This window comes from Vulpes vulpes, chromosome 2 (assembly GCF_048418805.1).
Source record: "Vulpes vulpes isolate BD-2025 chromosome 2, VulVul3, whole genome shotgun sequence".
Taxonomy (NCBI): Eukaryota; Metazoa; Chordata; class Mammalia; order Carnivora; family Canidae; genus Vulpes; species Vulpes vulpes.
Window position 1 is genome coordinate 43,530,680 of NC_132781.1, and position 18,379 is coordinate 43,549,058.

Sequence of the window (18,379 nt, forward strand, 5' to 3'; positions counted from 1 at the left end):
CAAAGTCTGAAATAATCTTTAGTGATTCTATTTCCCATTCAGTCTTTATTTTCTGGGAGGTAGAAAGTTGTACTTCTTCCCAGAGCTCAGCTAACTCTTAAGGGTGTACATGACAGAGATCCATGTGCTGCATTGCTCATCAGTGTTCTCTTCCAATCCCTCCACCTTCTCAGCATCGCCCCCCTTTTGTGGCACTTTATCAAATACACGTTTCATCTTCAAAATAAAAATTTATTTAATCTGTAACAAGAACATTGAATCTGCACATTTGCGCACAAGTTCACATTTAAAAACAGCAGAGCACATCAGTAATAAAAAAAATCTATGATACAAGTGGAACATCCCAACCACCAGGAAGATTAAGGAAGGAGATGAGACCACTCTTTATATTCTGCTTCAAATGCCTCAAAAAGGTCCCAGAGATTCCAGGGAGCACCTGCTTTATTTAATAAAATGTGAGCATAAAAGTTTGGGACTGGCCTGGGGCAAAGTTAACAGTCAGTGGGAGAGTCTTTTGGACTTGCATTCTACATTTAGAACAAGTCCTATGAAATAAAGTAGGAAGAAAAAAAAAAAAGGCACCTTAAGCTATGCCAGGCAAACCAAAACCCCCCAAAAACAGAAAAACCAAACAATTGCCTGCAGGCCTGTTGACTGAGAATCATTTCAGGGCCAGTTACCCAGTTTCCAGATTGAGTCATCAGCTTCAATTAGGCCCTGGGTATTAGTTCTGCATGTGCACGGATGATGCTGCGACCAGTGTCGCTGTGAGGACACAGATGACTAGCACTAGTCATAGACCCTTTGAGGCGTCTTCAAGCCAATGGATGACTCTAGTTTAGAAATCCTGTCCTGATCTCTGGGGCACTGAGAAAATGAGGCTGGTTTTCTTTTCATAGCAAGAGCCAGGCCCGGTCACCCTCCACTTCCAGGCTGGAAAAGTACAGAAGCACCTTGCAATAGCTCTCCATGGCATCAAGGGACCTCAAAGCCCTGGAACAGGAGTGAGGAGCATGCAGCTTCCTGCTTTGGGGGTGGGCTTTTTCCTAATATGAGTGTCAGAGGAGCTGAGGCAGTAAGTACATTTATATATGTACTAAGGCCTAATATATGCCTTGATCTTCTAGTCTGGAAGGGAAAACAAAGTCCAAGATACTTTCAAGTTGCATTGGTGCTGAAAGAGCTAAAATTTCATCTACCATCAAAAAGCAAAACAAAATTAGACAAAAATGACACTAGCCATTCACCATTATAACCATCACTGTAAGACACGCCATCACTGACTGAGGAAAGGGCTATTTCCACACAGAGTGCTGAACAGGAGTGCAGGACAGATGGAGTCAGCTCCAGGTCCTCCTCATTCACCCCTGAGGGCTGGCCACTGTGGCCCTGCTCTGTTTGAGGACTCACAGGACAGCGGGGCTGGGTGCCTGGACGACGGGACTCAGTGGCTGTCAAGATGATGCACGTTTTAATTATCACAATGTAAACAAAGTATCCACAAATAGTTTTCAAAAAGAGCCTAAGAATGGATTTAAAAATTTTAAAATGCCCTTAAAAGTGACCCTCTTCGCAATAATGCTTTCTTTTTTAAAAGAAAAAACTCCCACGAAAACATCTTTACCAAACATGCCTGGATTGCTTAAAACTGAAATTCTCAGATGGAATAGGTGAAGATTTTTGTGAGCTGCTATGTCTCAGAAACTTCAGGTCTATCCAAAAGTATTTGTCTGGGTCCCTTTAGCAGGAGGGGACCTCAGAGCCTGGGCTATCATTCTCAGGCCGTCCTTGGAGCTCTTGGTAGTTCCCCAAATGAGAAAGAGCTGGGATAAAGGTACAGAACCAGGAAACTGCTAGATAGAGAGCCTTAAGAGGTTGGGATGCTAAGAATGATCCCAAGCATTAAGAAACTGAAAGGCAACCAAAATGAGAGATGAATATTACTACACTACAGTACTACAGGTCTACTCTAGTATACACTACACCTAAGTGTTTCTGAAATCAAGAAAGGGTTGGGGTTTCTCTCCTTCCTAATGACCAGGTAACCCTCTAGATTACAGCTCAAAATTTGTGTGCTCCTGGGGTTTCTACCCCATGCACCAAAACGTTACTTTGTTTTTGCATGTGCAGGTGTATGCACCTGCGTGTGCACATACATACACACATTTCTGTCTCTCTCTCTCCTCCAGAGTAACTGAGAGTCAGACTATGGTGGTTTTCAAAAGAGAGGCATTGAGCAAGAGGTCAAGACTTTTCCTACTCATCTCTGTCAACCTACTAGACCTGCTATTCTGTATCTGAGTTTTCCATGAACAGAAAAGGGAAATAAACCACCCAATATTATCAAAAAGTTTGAAGAGAATAAAGTCTGAAAAGTCCTTGATAGCTTATCATGTATTTTCCCTGGACATCACTCAGCTATGCAAATAAGAACACTCAGTTGTGGGAGTTTGAAAGGGCTGGCAAAACCCTATATGGCATGGTTGAATTACAGACCCCATGTAGAGGATGTTTATTTAAGTGGGCAAATTAAATGATAACAAAAAATGTAATTCAAAAAAAGGAAGGCAGACCAAGACTATTTCCTTTCTCCTTTTTCTTTAAAAAAAAAAAAAAGTTTTCTTCACAGCATTAGAGGATCTCCTCCCCATCTCTGTTGTTATTTAATGCAGTGAGTATTAACCGCAGTCGCAGGGACGAGAGAGAACAGGGCAATACTGTCGATCCTGCTTGTACTTAATGTGAGGGAGGTCATCATTGCAAAGGGTTAAGGAGGGGACACTACTCTCTTCACCTCCATGCAAATCCTTCTCCCCAACCCTGCCACAACTTCCTGTCCTTTTCCTATCATAATGAGGGTGGTGGAACTGCCTCAACAAGACAGGGCCATTTAGATGGATGAGCCCTGGAAATTCATAACACTGTCTTGCGAGCCTCTTCACATTGATACAAATACCACCTAAACCCAAACACTTTACAGCACATTAAATATCCAGGAACCACAAAGCCATGTGGAGGATATATTTAAACATTTAAGGGAACTATTTAAGGACAGCACAAATACGTGTAATTACTACATCACAGAGACACTAAGAGCAGGAGGTTTCTGTCCAATCTACCTCCCAGCAGTGATGTGAGACCCAACTGTAGCTTCCACACAGGAACTGGATTCACAGCTCCCCTGGAGCACCTATGAATGGCCTCAGTCCACCTTTCCTCTCTCCTGCAGGTCACCCTACTATCTGCTCCCACCAAACTCTGGCCTTTGATATCCCCTCGACAGTCTGGGCATCTGTCTTTTTCTCTCAGTGCCAGGATGAGCCAAATACCAAAGCCCAAGGCTGTACTTGGTCAATCTCTCAGCAATGTGGACATCCACCGAAGCACCAGGAAGCAAATCTGCAAACCTCTTCCGTTTTGATGAGCTACAGGTGTTTCATTCCAGGCTGAATGTTTTCTGTAAGAAGCTCAAACTGGCTTGTTTATGGCAAGTGCTCCTGTGTTAGGCATCTCCACGAAAGCAGCAAAGCAACAGCATCCTAAAGTTGTAATGGCACCGGAGTCGTAATGGGTGCCTGCCCTTAGCATTAGAAACTTCCACCCTGGGCAGTAGAAACACTCATACACACTCCCTGGCTGTGGCTCAACTACTGGCAAATAACCCGCTGGGATTTCAGCCTCAAAGAGAATTCAGCTCTCAGTCAAAATGTGACCTATGGGAGCCTGAAGGAGTTTCTCCAAGGAGGAAGTTACTAAAACATAACTTGGCAGGAGCTGGCGATCAGAAGTCTCCATTTAAATGATTACAACCACCATCAATAGACTCTGCAGATTCCTACCAACACCCATCAGCTTTATTTCTGTGGTATGTGTTTTCTCCAGTTGCAGCTTTACTCCTTCTTAAAAAGATTAAATCAAAAAGACCCTACGACATCAACAACAAAACACTGTAAGGAAGTGACATTATGTACATAAATACTGTGTATAAAGTAGAGAAATGACAAATCTTCCAGGAAAAGGAGAAAAAAAAAAAACTCCATGTCAAGTGTTAACGGTGATAACATCGATAAGAAAACTGCGTTCAACGGAGGTTATACATAGGTAACGTAACAATTTAAATATCATCTATGAAATAAAAAAAAAAGGCAGCACTGGGAGAAACAGCATGAGGAAGGAAAGTAAATTGGAAAAAAATGGCCATTAAACTCAGAAGGCCCACAGAATTATTCAAGTAATGGAAGTGTTAAAACCCTACGGATGTATTCATTTTACAAGAACACACTGACTTTCAATTGCTGTTTTTCAAACTTGTCCCTATTATGTTTTTGTTGAGAGGATGTTGCAGAGCACATTTCCTGGCAGGGAGGGCCAGGATAACTGCCTATGTGCAGCCCACTGACCTGGAAGATACTGTGCTGCAGCCTCTCCACACTTTGCTTCCACCTCCTCCTATACTTTCTTCTACAAAGGATCTCTCAAGATTTCATTTGGGGTTCTCTTTTAATTTAAAAATTATGTGCTTGGGGGAAAAAAAACTATTTGCTTGGTAAGTTTACAAAGCCAGCCATTATCATGCCTTTTGGTATGATATACCCTGGAATCCAGAAGTGGTTTCTGGAAGACCCCCCTTTGAAAGCAAAGCAGAATCAGCCCACTTGGATAACTCTCAGTGGGCTGGGGCCCAAGGATGAGAGCACATGGACGTGTGGCTGCCCTTCAGTCCAATCCTATGCATCAGGTCTGAAGCCCAAACCATCATCACACAGGCCCAGGGGAGCATTTCTGATTTCCAGCTTCATCTCCATCCTCCCCATCTGCTTCCTTCCTTAAGCAAGCAGGCATGCTTTTTTCTCAGAGGGGAGCTGATTGAAAAACAGCAATTTGCCTTTGATAAAGGTGCTCTTTGAAAATGAGTATTTTTTGAGGTTTGAATTTTCTAAAAATAAAAAATGATAAAAATGGTCTAGTTGTCCAAATCAATCTTTCTCTCACACACATACACAGAGAAAAAAACCCAAACCCTGCATGCGCCAGGAACAGTAAAATGACCAAAATATTATAAAATTAACCAATAAAGTGCATGTTCCTTACATATTACACCTGCCCCTTTTATAAACATTTCTTTTAGAAAGTTCCATGTGTAGGCTCAGAATCACATGGTATTATAGAAGGGGTTGCTTGTCCGTTTTTTGTCGTTTGCTTTTTTCAGTCTCCTAAGGGGGTGAGTTCTGCCGTGCTGCTGACGGGGCGCCACAGCCAGCCCTGGAGCCGGACCCGCATACTGCAGTCCCTGGGATTGGAGCAAAGGCAGGCCTCCTTCAGAACTAGTCAACTCGGGGCCTGCCCTGGGGAGCGAACACTGCTGACTGTAACCAAATTCTTTGGCATACTGTACAATGGGCTTCTCCACTGGCTTGCTCTGCACAATACACTCTGTTGTTCTGAGTTGCTCTATAAAATACTTGGTGGGCTCTAGGTTCTGGGGAGCATCTGGGCTTTCTGAGGGCTCCTGGGCCTCCATGGCATGCATGCCTGCATCCGTTCTGATGAAGGGCTGGAGCAGTTTGAGATGAGGGGGATCAGAGGAGACAGGCTCTCTCTCCGATAAACAGTTTTTACAGAGGTCCAAGTAACCTAACTTGGCAAGGGAAGCCGAATGCCTCATTTGGGATGGTTTGGTGAGCCCTCCCTGGCAAATCGCTCGGGACTCGATTTCTTTAGTGCGCTCCTTCACCACACTGGGGCTATTGCTGAGACCCTTTATATTGTCACTACTAGAGCGATGTGGGAGTTGACAGGCTATGAGAAATGGGTCCAGTTTTTCTTGTAACCCCCCACTATTGTCATCGAGTTTGCCTGGGTCTTTGCTGGTTAGCTGTGAGTCCTCGGATGGCACTTCACTGCCACCAGAAAAGGGGCCCTCCTGACTTTCTTCCCAGCTACCCTGCTCTGATGAGGGCTCATTGTCTGTGGTGCTGGTTTGCTCTGTGAAGCCTTCCAGGTGAACAACGGTCTGGGGAAGTGCATAATCCAAGTTGGCAGATGGTACGTGGGTTGTGTGACTGACAGAAGGCACTCCTGTGTCTGGGGCTGTTGACAGGCTGTTGTCCCAGTCCTCAGGGCTGCCCAGGGTAGAGGTCATGTCGGTGGGGCTGTCGTGCTCAGGAGGGGAAGAATGAGACAGAGGTAGCACGTTGGGGTGCAGAGGAGCCTGGGCGGGGCCCAGAGTCCTGTTCAGATTTTCATCCAGTGCACAGAGGATGGTGATGGAGTCCTCCACTTTCACTTTCCTCAGCCCTTGCTCCCCACTCTTTTTGCTGGTGGCTCTTTCACCCCCCAGCCCAGGGTGATCAGGGGGTGTAACTGTGTGGGTAGACTCAATGATTTCCACCTTCTTGGGAAGGGAAAGAAGGACCGCCTGTGTCCCTGATCCCTGGCATGAAACCACAGTCCTCTGCTCCCTCAGGACTCCTTCCTGGTTTGTTCTAGTATCTGACCCCGGGCGCTCCTGAAACACCAGCAGCTCAGGCGCTAGAACAATGGAATTTTGTTCAGAATGGGGTAGTGAACCAGTTTCAGACCCACCGCATTTCCCTTTGCACTTGTTAATCTCTGGTTCCTTGGGGATAAAAGAATGTTCAAGGGTAGCTTCATCACTTTTCCCTTTTGGTGCTGGGTCTGCTACAGAAGAATCATTCTTGGAATTCTTGCGAACAGACAATGAGGTACAACCAGGGGCAGCACCGTGGTGCTCTTGCTCTTGTCGCAAGCGCTCTTCAAACTCCAAGGTGGCTCGCCTCACAGACCCAGGGCACCACTTGGCACCTGGGTGCATTCCTGGGCCCCAGAGCTCTTGTTCCTCCTCAGCTGGTTCCTCTTCTTCTAATTCTGTGGTGGATGAGTGTGTCGTCAGGCAGCCTTCAAGGTCCCACTTCCCTGAGTCTTTGGCTAGTTCAAGCTGGGCTGTGTAGGAACCCTCACTCTGCTCCAGATTTCCAGGTCTGTTCTCTAGGGCATGGGCCCTTTCAAGGGGTAGCTCATGGATAGTGTGCTTCTTTGGTGTGTGGCATGGGTTAGATAGGAGGTCTCCTTTCAGTTGAATCTGTCCGACTCCTTGACTGATGGATTCGATCTCAGTAACGATTTCTTTGACCGAAATTGCATTTTCTGAGTGAGATTGCATGAAGATGTCTGGGCTGACCAGTTCTGAGATTGCCTAGGGAGAAAACAGTGAGATGGTTATGGCAAACAGTCTCATTAAGAATGCCAGATGTTTTGCTTATTAATCTTCTAATCCAGGAGAACCTTCTGGCTATGAGGACACAAATCATGGAGCGCCTGAGACTGTCCTCTGGCCATCTGTTTTATCAGACAAGAAAAAAAAAACCAACAACCCAGATTCGTCAAAGGCAGAGATATAAAACTTGTTACAGGTTGAATCACGGTCTACTAAACTTTTGTTCTGTTTACTCAAACAGAATTCCAACCCAATATCTTCCTCCCAAATGAACATCGGAGAGCCTTGGAGGTTCCTATAATCCTTACTTTCCTAAGACTATTATTAGTCTTCAGGATTTAGGTCATTCAGGGGTAGATCAGATTTTTCTTCTCTGGCCTATCAACTTCCAGTTTGATTCTCACCTAGTTCAAGGGGAAGAGTTCCATTTAGGGGCTCAGTGGTCACCTTAAATATGCCCAGTGTTCAGGCAGGATGGAAGAGGCTATCATCTGATGTCTGATTGGAATTTCACTGTTCTCTTCTTTCCTGTCCTGCCAGCTTTCATCTTTATCCTCCCACTGCATCTTTTGGCAGTAGCATTCCAGCACATGAGGGCACTCTGTACCTGATCACACAACTTCCAAGTTTCACAAGGCTCCTTCCGGGCAAGGTTTACTTGGTTTATGGAGCCACATGCTTAAGCAAACTTAGAAACTGTGACTCTCTGACATTTTATTGTTCTACCAGTTACAAATTCCTAGATGGTTTAGAATGAGGCAAAAGAAAATTAGCCAATATAAAATCAAGTCCTATTGTTAAAAAAAAAGAAAAAGAGGATAAGAATTTCATAGTCTGAAAAATGGCCGTTGGACATCTCTTAAAATGGCATTATGATAACCATCAATTTACTTTAACATTTTCATAAACCTTCAAAGTTTAGTATTTCCCTTGGAATTGTTCTGGTCTTTCTCCTTCAAAAGAAAGTCAGAGCTAGTACAAACTAACAAGGTCAGTTACACCTTTGGGAGGAATCTGCTGGGACATTTGGCAGGGGTAAACTAGCCAAGACTGGGAGAGAAGCCACAGCGGGCCCAGTGTGTGCATGGGCTGTGGAGAGAGTGCTCATATGACGAGGGACTCTGCAGAAAAGCTATTTCTGTCAGAGCTACTATACTGACTGGTCCAAAGGAGAGTTCAAGCATTTCTGATTTCCCAGTAAAATAAAGCAGGGGCATAACTTTTGGAGAGAGAAGACAGAAGCAGAGGCAATGACTGCCCTGAGGTAGTTAGAGAAAAGATAAGTCAGGGACAAGGTGGTAAATAGAAGTAGGCAGGTATCAGGAGATGTAAAAAATGTAGTCATCCCCAGTAGAATCATTAAGTGAAGTTTGGTTCATGAGAGTAAATCTGTCACCATTTGCTTCCCAACTACTGTATTAAACTGATCTAATATACCACTGCTTTTAAGATATATCCCAATTCTCAAGTGCAAAATGACATGTAAGTATGAGCTGTAGAACTGATGACACACAGTAGGTCTTTCCCTGGCCTGAAATGGCTCCTAAGGGCTCACATGCCATAGAGAAGAATCTTCAGATCCTGTCTGCTCTCAATCATTTCCCAAAACCATCCCTCAAGTCTTGGATACCATAGGGCCTGAGATGAGGAACAATCCAGAAACATTATCAATAGCAAGAACTCATCATCGATTGCTACTCTAACGACTATTAACAAATGTCTAATTTTTGAATTTTCTAAGACGGAATTTCCTAAACAAATCGACGTCCTCAGAGAGACTCCGGTCTTACTAAGGCAGCATGTCAGTCCAAGGCACTTCATTATCTGTGAGATCTGATCCAAACTGCAGAGGTCCAGGGAGGGGACCTCTCCTTGTGCAGGCAGGACATTTGTTTCGGCTAATCCCTTTTTCCCCACATCCCCCTTTCAGAAGTGCTTCCAAAGACACCAAGAGCCTGGAAAGATAAATTCCTCAAAAGGCAATGGATTAAAAAAAATTTTTAAACTTAAGTTTTCAAGAAAAGTCTTAGCTACACTGTCTCTCCCATGCTGCCTTCCTAAATCTTTAGCAAAATCAAATACAAAATAAACACAGAATCCCAAAGATTTTGTCTTCCAAGAGAACTTCATTAGGTAGAGAACTACTATAGTTTTTACCTTTGACTGTTCCTCATCTATTGAAGATTCTTCAGATGCATGGGGAGTATTACTCAAAGAGCTGCTTCTCTGGTCATCGGTTGTCACTTCAGAAGGGGTGACTTCCACCACTGAGAGTCGACAGTTCTCACTCCTTCCTCCACCCAGCTCTTCCATCCTTGAGTGGGAAAAGGATCGGGATCGGGTTTCTTGGGACAGCTCTACAAACTTTTCTAGGGCGCTAAAGAAATCAATGCGATCTGTACTGAAATCTGAGACTTCAGCCTGGCAGCTGGGTTGGGGGCTCGGAGATTCAGGGTCAGGGGACATGGGAAGGTCTTTCAGGCGAGATGTTAACTCTTCCAAAGGCAGCAAGTGGACATTCACATCTGTTTTCAGTGCGTCTGTCTCCAAATCTTCCACTGTTAAGTCTGGGAACTTGCTGGCAATTTCTGAGGCCTGTCCAGGTTGGATTAAGGCTTTGGATGCATGGCAGTTGTCAAGAGGGAATTTTGATTCATTGAGACAACACCCTGATGAGCATCCATTGATGTCATTTAGATTTAATTCATCTTCAATCTGTCCAGCATGAAACTCCCTAGAAGTAAACTCCAAGCAGATCATTCTTTCTTTGGTACACAGACCCTTCTGATGTTCATCCTGTGGGACAACATGTTCCACAAAGACGGGTGGAATGGAGGGGTGACCCTCCATGGTCTTCACCTCAGCAATCTGGTCTGCTGAGCTGGTGATCTCCTTCTTGTTGAGTTCTAGCCCTGGTTTGCAGATGGGTTCATGGTGGTCTGAGAGGTCACTATCTGAATGAGATCTCCAGAGCTTGTTATGCCGCTGTTTGCTGTGGAAGACATACACAGGAAATGCCTTACTCTGGTTTGTGAAATCAATCAACACCCTCCCAGGAAACTGCTCCCAGATAAATTTAAATCTTAACCTGCAAAATGCTTTGTTAATACCCAAGGGAAGAAGTAGGCAATAAACATTTGTAAAGGTGTTCAATTTAACTAATAGCAAAAGATAAACAAAGCAAAATAACAATAAAAACGAACATGAGATCTGATTTTTTACCTATCAGACTGAGCTTAAAATGGATTGCTAGCAGCCAGTGTTGATGATGGCATGGCCAAACAAATCTTCTCATATACAGTTGGTAGGAATGTGAATTGTAGAAATTCTGAGAGTGAAATCTGATAACAGCTCTCAAAATTTAACTCTTTAACCAGCAATTAAAAATTAAATTAAATTTTTAATTAATTAAAAATTAAATTAAAAAACTCTTAACCAGCAACCAAAAATTCTTCTTTTAAGAATTTTTCTTGGAGAAATACTACTATAAGTGCACAAAGATATGGATATAAGGATATTTGCTATGTAATACAGTGGTACCAAAGGATGAGACAGACACATACAAAAGAGGATTTATTTAAATTACAGTCCATATACCTACATGCCATGCATGAAGCTGTTAAAAACAGGTATTTTAGTAGGTTTAGTGGAAGGTTGTCCAAGGTATACTATTAAGTGAAAAAGCACGCTGACCACATTTAGAATGGTCAGCTCCCATGTTACAATAAGTAGAGGAAAATACCTGGAGGAACATAATTAAACTGGTAACAGGGTTTCTTTCTTTCTTTCTTTTTTTTTTTAAATACTTTATTTACTTATTCATAGAGACACAGCTAGAGAGAAAGAGTCAGAGACACAGGCAGAAGGAGAAGCAGGCACCATGCAGGGAGCCTGATGTGGGACTCGATCCTGGGTCCCCAGGATCACGCCCCGGGCTGCAGGCAGTGCTAAACCGCTGTACCACCGGGGCTGCCCCAGGGTTTCTTTCAAGGAAGGCAGAATACTTCCGGGGAGGGCTTTACATTCTATATTCTGTATTTCTATAGGTTTTAAAATTTAAAAATAATGAGCATGTTTAACATTAATCACCAGGAGGGGAAAAGCTAAAACAAAACAGCATCTAAGCAATACAAAGAGAAGTATTCTATTGGAGGCCATTACAAGTCCCCATTACTGGAATAAAAATCTGATACAGGATCAATCACTCAAGTAGAAATGTGAGGAGGGTAGTAATCTTTCTTGAATTAGAAAGCAAAGATGAGGCCGGTAAATCTGCAGAAAAACGTTGGTTAACAGAATGGAAGAGGATACGCCTAAAGTATAGGCTCCTTCCGTAAGAATCTTTGGATAAAAATCATGAAGCTAAGGGGAAGCATAGAAAAGCAGGTGGCCCAAAGGAAGATCACACACACATATCCATCCTTTGGCTTGTTTTATGGAGTTTTTTTTTTTTTAAGATCTTATTTATTTATTTGAGAGAGAGAGTGAGCGAGCGAGCGAGAGCACATGAGCAGGGGCAGAGGGAGAGGGAGAAGCAGACTTCCCTATTGAGCAGGGAGCCCGGCAGGATTGATCACAGGTTCCTGAGATCATGACCTGAGCTGAAGGCAGACACTTAACTGACTGAACCACTGAGGTGCCCTTAGAGAGAAGTTCGGATGGGATCGAATGTCATTTCAAACCATACTCTCTAACAAGGGAGCAGTTCCTAAAGCCCAAGCCAAAAAGAAAAAGGTGGTCCTGTGGCTGTCAGGATCACCTGCCCAGGAAACAGGTCCCTAAATGTGGCATTTAGGGGTGTGGTTTCCATGATTTATGAGTTGATGAAGAGTTACCTAACTGCAGAGTGTAATAGGAAATAGCCCAAAACAATTTACCACAGGCTCAGTGCCACGCCTGCCTGTGAATCTCTGCCGAGTCATGCGCCTGCACTAATGTGAACCCATTTGTTCTCAACTCTGCACCTGCTCTCAGTAACCCCTGTCTGTCTGCTGCTTGGGTGGGGCTTGCTCTGACTCAGGCCCACACAGCAGAAGGGTGCTTTTCCGGGTAGGGATCAGGTCATTCTGTTTATGAAGACAAGCTATAATCAATCAATAGCAAGGAGGAAGGTAGGGTTTTCACCCTTTCCAAGCTGCATGAACTCCAGCCACCCCTAGGAGGAGACAACATATCACACATGCCAAACGAGTGAGTGACCCTGGGGAGGGGCAAACTGAATGGTTGGAGAGGTGGAGCCTGAACTATACACTGTGACCAACCCATGCCAATGTGCTTCCCTTTAAAGTTTCTTTTATATCTAGACACTCTTGTTTCCTGACCTACATATGGCTGCGTTCTCCAATTTCTATCCCTCATCTATCCTGAGGATGTACAAACCTGCACCAACTTCCCTAGGCATCGATGGCAGGACAGTTCCTTGTGATGCAAATGACTGGGAAGACATTTCAGGGAGTAGCTGTTCTCACCTTTCTAGTAATATAAAGGAACAGCTTATTTTACCAGTCAACAGGCAAATGGGATTTTTCATGATCCTAAGAACCTTCCAAAGTATGATTTTCCAAAACTGCCTGCAAATCACTAATCAATCAGGAGGGAATGAGATTGAAGTTATGCTAATAGGTACCAACAGTATGTTTCAGAAGTGGCTGACATTACAGCTGCTTTTTGCCCAGCAGGGATTTCCTTCTCTTCTGGAGGGAAGTAATCATCAGAAAATATTAAGTCAGGGCTCTGGAATTAAACTGACACCGACTTGTAAAGGAGAAAGAAAAATCCCCACCAAAGATAGATTTGATTCTGCTTTTTCATTTTTGTAGTAAGACCTGCAAGGAGAGTGGTAGATGGCTCTCTGATATAATCAAGATACTCATTAATTACCATGGTCTTGGAAGCACTTTCCTCCTCCCACCTTAGAGGTTTTAGTAAATTCTGTCCTGAATTTTGTGTTTATCATCTTTATAGTGTCATTAGGCTTTGTTCTTAATATACTGCTTAGTTTTGCATATTGTGAACTTATATAAATGAAAATATACTCTATGTATGTATTCTTCTACAACCTTCTTTTGTCCACACTGTTTTTGAGATTCATCCATGTGAGCAGCTGTAATTTCAGAGTGTGATGAATATACCACAGTTTATTTATCCATCCTGTTGATGAACAGTTTTGGCTACTATCAACAATTTTGGCTACTACTGCCATGGACATTCTTGCACTTGGTACATACTTTGGCTTATGAAAGATGTTAAAATATAGGAGCAGAAAAGGTTGGTCATAGGGCATATGTGCATCATCAGTTTTACTCAGTAACACCAAACTGTCAGTGCAGTTTTTCCCCAAGTCAGTTTTATTCTGATGCTTGATCACTGGTAGGGATAGATTTAAGGCACTGGACCATATTTATTATTTTTAAATTGTTAGTGTTCATTTATTTTATTTTTTTAAAAAGATTTTATTCATTCATTCATGAGAGACACAGAAAGAGAAGCAGAGGCATACGCAGAGGGAGAAGCAGGCTCTCTGCAGGGAGCCTGATGGGGGACTCAATCCCTAGATCCAGGATCATGCCCTGAGCTGAAGGCAGACACCAAGCAGCTGAGCCACCCAGGCATCCCAACTGTTAATGTTTAAATTCAGCTGACTCTCTCCATCTATTTCAGGTAGGCATCAAGTAAACAAGTCACCAAAAAGAACTTCAGAGTTGGTTTGTGGCCTGGATGATGCAAAGAAGCTTCAGGTTCTTTTCTCCCTTGAGAAATCTCAGACCTGAATTTGGATTCACATAAATACACTGACACACATGCGATGATTGGGCCATTCTGGGCAAGAATTTGGCTTTTTTTTTTCCCCATTTGTTTTTATTGAAGTTTGATTTGCCAACATATAGTATAATATCCAGTGCTCATCCCATCAAGTGCCCTCCTCAGTGTCTGTCACTCAGTTACCCCAACCCCCACCCACCTCCCCTAAAATTTGGCCTTTTACTTCATAAATGAACAAGAAGGAAATCTAAGGGACAGGATACATATGCTATCCCATTCTCTTGCCTCCAATTTGCTTTCTTTCTTCTTGTTACATGTTTGGTAAAGCACCAACTTTGAGAAAGTTATATAGAGGAAAATACTACTAAAAATGAAATATCAGTTATAGTAAAATCAGACTGTTTATGCTACCTCTTAGGGCATTAGGTAGCCCACAGAAAGTAGAAGAAAGAAAAAGCATCAGTTGAGCATTTTCTATGTGTTGTCCATGGTCCTAAATGCTTCAAGATTATTTCACTGAAAAGCTATTAAGGAAAGCCTTTCAATCTCAATTGTAATGTGAGTTCATTCTCAGATTCCCTCCTGCTGACTGACCACTGTGCACCAGCTAACAAGACTTCAAAGTCTCCACCAGCAAAGCAGGGGAATGTAAAAGACACCTCTGCCTCTTTTGGCCCCGGTGATAGGGGCGTTCAAAGAATCAAAACTGACATCTATGAAGACATGTGGCATGAACTCTCCCTGGCTACCACCCAGTTTCTTCTCTGCCCCTTGTATACAGGAACCTAATATCACAGACACATGGTCCAGCTTGCAAATGCCTGAAATCTGAACTTGTCTAATGGAACAAAAATCTGCCAGATACCTGCATGATCAGAGTACAGAATGACAAACACGGCTGTTGGCAGTTTAATGGAAGGTTTCAACACACACACACACACACACACACACACACACACACACCCTTTTCCTGTCTCATTCCCATCCACCAGCTATAAAAACACAAAAAATAAAATTAGAAATGAACAGTATTAGTGGCTTTATAATACCCTCCCTTTTTAGGTCCAAAGGATTATATTAAATACTAGCCTTCCCCAGGCTCTTAATGACATACTGAAGTATGCAAAAAGTTCCCTGCATTTTAGACAGGTGGTTACTGTTTGGCCCATAGCCTCACATTCTGATTAAGAGACTATGACCAATTCATAAATCACAGGAGCCTGGTAACACTTTGGTAAACTTCTTTTCCACCAAGATGTTGAAGTACCGAGCTAACACCCTCAAACAGAGGGCTGCCACCTCAAGTTAAGTACCCAGTGCTACTCTAGACAACCATGTAGTTGAAAGAATGCTAGTAGCAGGGCTCTATCTTTTTGAGAAAACTAGCACATCCTTCCTGGGAGAAGATCTGGAATATAAGATCTAAGTGCCTCCATAGGAAATGTGTTTCTTTGCAAACAGATGAGTAGGATTTTTCTAAGGACCTTCTTCTCCTGCTTACCTAAGCTGTAGAGCTTCAGACAGTTCCAGGAGTCTGGGGCTTCTCAGTCTTTACTCTTCTAAGCAGGCAGACCCTGGAGTAGCACTCAAGGGCTGGGCAAGATTCTGTTGGGCCCAATACACTTGGCAGCTAGTTTGCCAGTAGCCTCAAGTGCTGTCTTTTAAGAAAACACCAGAGACTGAAGATCCTAATGACTGTATACCCAGCAGGACTCGCACTCTTTTTCCTAACTGGCAGACGCCTAATTTGGTTTGGGTATTCACTGTTCCATGGGAGCCCCAGCAGGAGACAGTCTGGAGGGAAGAGAGTAAAAACTGGTCACTTATTCCTCTAACTCTCTCTTCCTGCAGGGTCACTTCAGGTTGGCTGTGTCCCCTGACTGAAGGTTATCTCTCTTCTCTGAAGGTGCCTTTTTCTCCAGGAGTTTCCTTCCAGGTTCTAGTAACTGCTCCCTCCCTCTTTAGGCCTCACAGCTATTACTAAACAGCTCTGCTGACGCAAGTCCCTTGATTCTACTACAATCCCACAACTTTGTAAAAAAATTGCTTTATAAAACCTTCCTCAAATAATCCTAATCTAAGCATGCTGTTTCTTGTTGAGAACTTGATTGATGGATGTATTCTATTACTTGCAGCTGAAAGCAGACTAAGTGATATCCCTAGCACTAGATTCTAATTCTTAAAATCCAGGAAACATCACAGTACAGGAAATTCTAGGACCACTTCCTATTCTAGTTTCTAATGGAGTTAATGTGCCTGTGGGTGGTGGCAGGCAGTGGTTGGAGGAAGAAGGAGGGGATAAATGGCACATGTATGTATGTGTTTCTGGGTAGCCCTGGAGAAAAATGATGATAACTATATTAGAATAACCCTTACCAGTATATATTGTACATTTTTAAAAAAGATTTTAAAGTAATTTCTACACCTAATATGGGGCTTGAACTCACAATCCCAAGATCAAGAGTCGCATGCTCTAATGATTGAGCCAGCCAAGGCACTGTAGTGTACATTTATACACATTTTTATTTACAACAGCCCTGTGGCATAGGGTTCTTTAAAAATATAAAAAAATAATAATAAAAAATAAAAAAAATAATTTAAATTCAATTTAGTTAACACTATATGTTAGTGTGTGACACTATATGTTTCAGTGTGACATAGGGTTCTTGTCATTTTATAGATGGAATCAGGTGAGAATCAGAACTGTGAAGTAGGGCAGCCCCTGGGGCCCAGCGGTTTAGCACCACCTTCAGCCTGGGGTGTGATCCTGGAAACCTGGATCGAGTCCCACATCAGGCTCCCTGCATGGAGCCTGCTTCTCCCTCTGCCTGTGTCTCTGCCTCTCTCTCTGTGTGTGTCTGTCATGCATAAATAAATAAAATCTTAAAAAAAAATTCTAAACATTAAAAAAAAACAGAACTGTGAAGTAACTCCTCAAAGTAGCAACAAGAGGATGAACCAGAGATGGAAACCAGATCTACTGACTCAAATTCTGTGGTTTCCTCATTCCCCAGGGCTTGCTCCTCCCTCCATGAATCAAGTCTAGGAAGGCAGGATAGAACTGAAAGGGAAAGGAAGAGGCAGTGTGATTTTGTGGGTTATGCTGCCCTTGGTATCCTCATCTGAGATTTTTCTGAAGTTCCTTTAATATCTAAGAAAAACCACATACGCTAAAAAAAAAAACCCAACCCAACAGCTTGCAGTAGCCTGAGATTCCAGAATAAATACTGAAATTGGCAGGACACATAGTATCCTTGCTCTCAATGGGTCACGTGAGGACACTGCCTAACATCCGTCATGTGTATGTCTGGGAACATACAATATTTGTGTCTCATCTAAACCCCCAGATGCCTCTTTCTTGTGCCAAAAAGAACTGCTGTGTCCTACCTTTTGATCTAATCTAAAAATGTCATCAAAATCTGGCCCCAAAGACCTCGAAGTTCTTTTTAAGTGGAGAAGACTTGAGTATCCTCCCTGCCTCCTAAAAGAATGGCTCAGATGAAATCATGCCAAGTACTGAGTAAACAGGAGGGTTTTTTTTTAGTGGAAACCATAATGCTATGCTGTGGCCACATTTTCACAAGACTTTGGGGGTAGGAGGGTGGTCCCTCTGCCTGATAGGCTGGAAGGCTATTTAACATTTTGTTCAGGGAAATATAGCCCAGATTCAAGAGTCAAGACCAAGTCATGAGACTCACTGGAGTCACACTCTGGCACTGGCCCCAACTGCTTCTAGGCAGCTGTGCCTTCATCTGAACAAAACCACCTAGGACATGCCCATATGGAAAAAACAAAGCAAAATGTAGCACTCCACAGAACTTTTGCATATGGCATCTCATGAAATTGATCCTTAAATCCAGTTTAATATACAAATCTCTTTCCTGAAAGTGGCTTCCACCACCAATGGGGTAAAATAATAATTCATTACTCATTTTATAACCGATTACAAAATTATTGTTGAAATGAATTCTTATTCATACAGGAAGATGTTCAAGATCTAGTACTGGGTAGACAGAGGAAGATAAATACTGAATGGTATCACTTATATGTGAAGTCTAAAAAAGCCAAACCAAGAGAAATAGAGAATAAGTGGTGGTTATTAGGGGGTGGAGGATGGGGGAAATGGGGAGATATTGGTCAAAGGGTATAAACTTCCAATTATAAGATTAGTAAATTCTGGGAATCTAATGCACAACCTGGAGATTATAGGTTATAAAATTGTATCATATACTTGAAAGTTGCTAAGAGAGATCCTAAATATTTTCACCATGAACAAAAGAAACAGTATGTGAAAGAATGGAGGTGTTAACTAATGCTGTGGTGATAATCAGTCTGCAATATATAAATGCATTAAATCAACACCTTGGATGCTTTAAATGT

The 18,379-nt window shown here is 42.8% G+C and overlaps 1 protein-coding gene and 1 long non-coding RNA gene across 7 annotated transcripts in view; one reads left to right on the plus strand and one right to left on the minus strand.

Moving 5' to 3' along the window:
* Positions 1-210: 210 nt before the first annotated feature.
* The window catches only part of SSH2 (slingshot protein phosphatase 2), a 235,283-nt gene continuing 217,114 nt past the window's right edge, over positions 211-18,379 (minus strand). For all 6 annotated transcript variants that reach the window (XM_072747902.1, XM_072747905.1, XM_072747903.1 and 3 more), the window contains 2 exons: positions 9,395-10,229; positions 211-7,216 (listed from right to left, as the gene is read on the minus strand). In XM_072747902.1, the coding sequence (XP_072604003.1) occupies positions 5,153-7,216; positions 9,395-10,229 (2,899 nt within the window). In that variant the 3' untranslated portion in view covers positions 211-5,152. The remainder of the gene's footprint in view (positions 7,217-9,394; positions 10,230-18,379) is intronic.
* LOC140597813 (uncharacterized) lies at positions 12,401-16,814 on the plus strand. Its single transcript, XR_011999755.1, has 3 exons — positions 12,401-12,427; positions 15,851-15,935; positions 16,680-16,814. It is a non-coding gene; the product is annotated as an uncharacterized lncRNA (long non-coding RNA).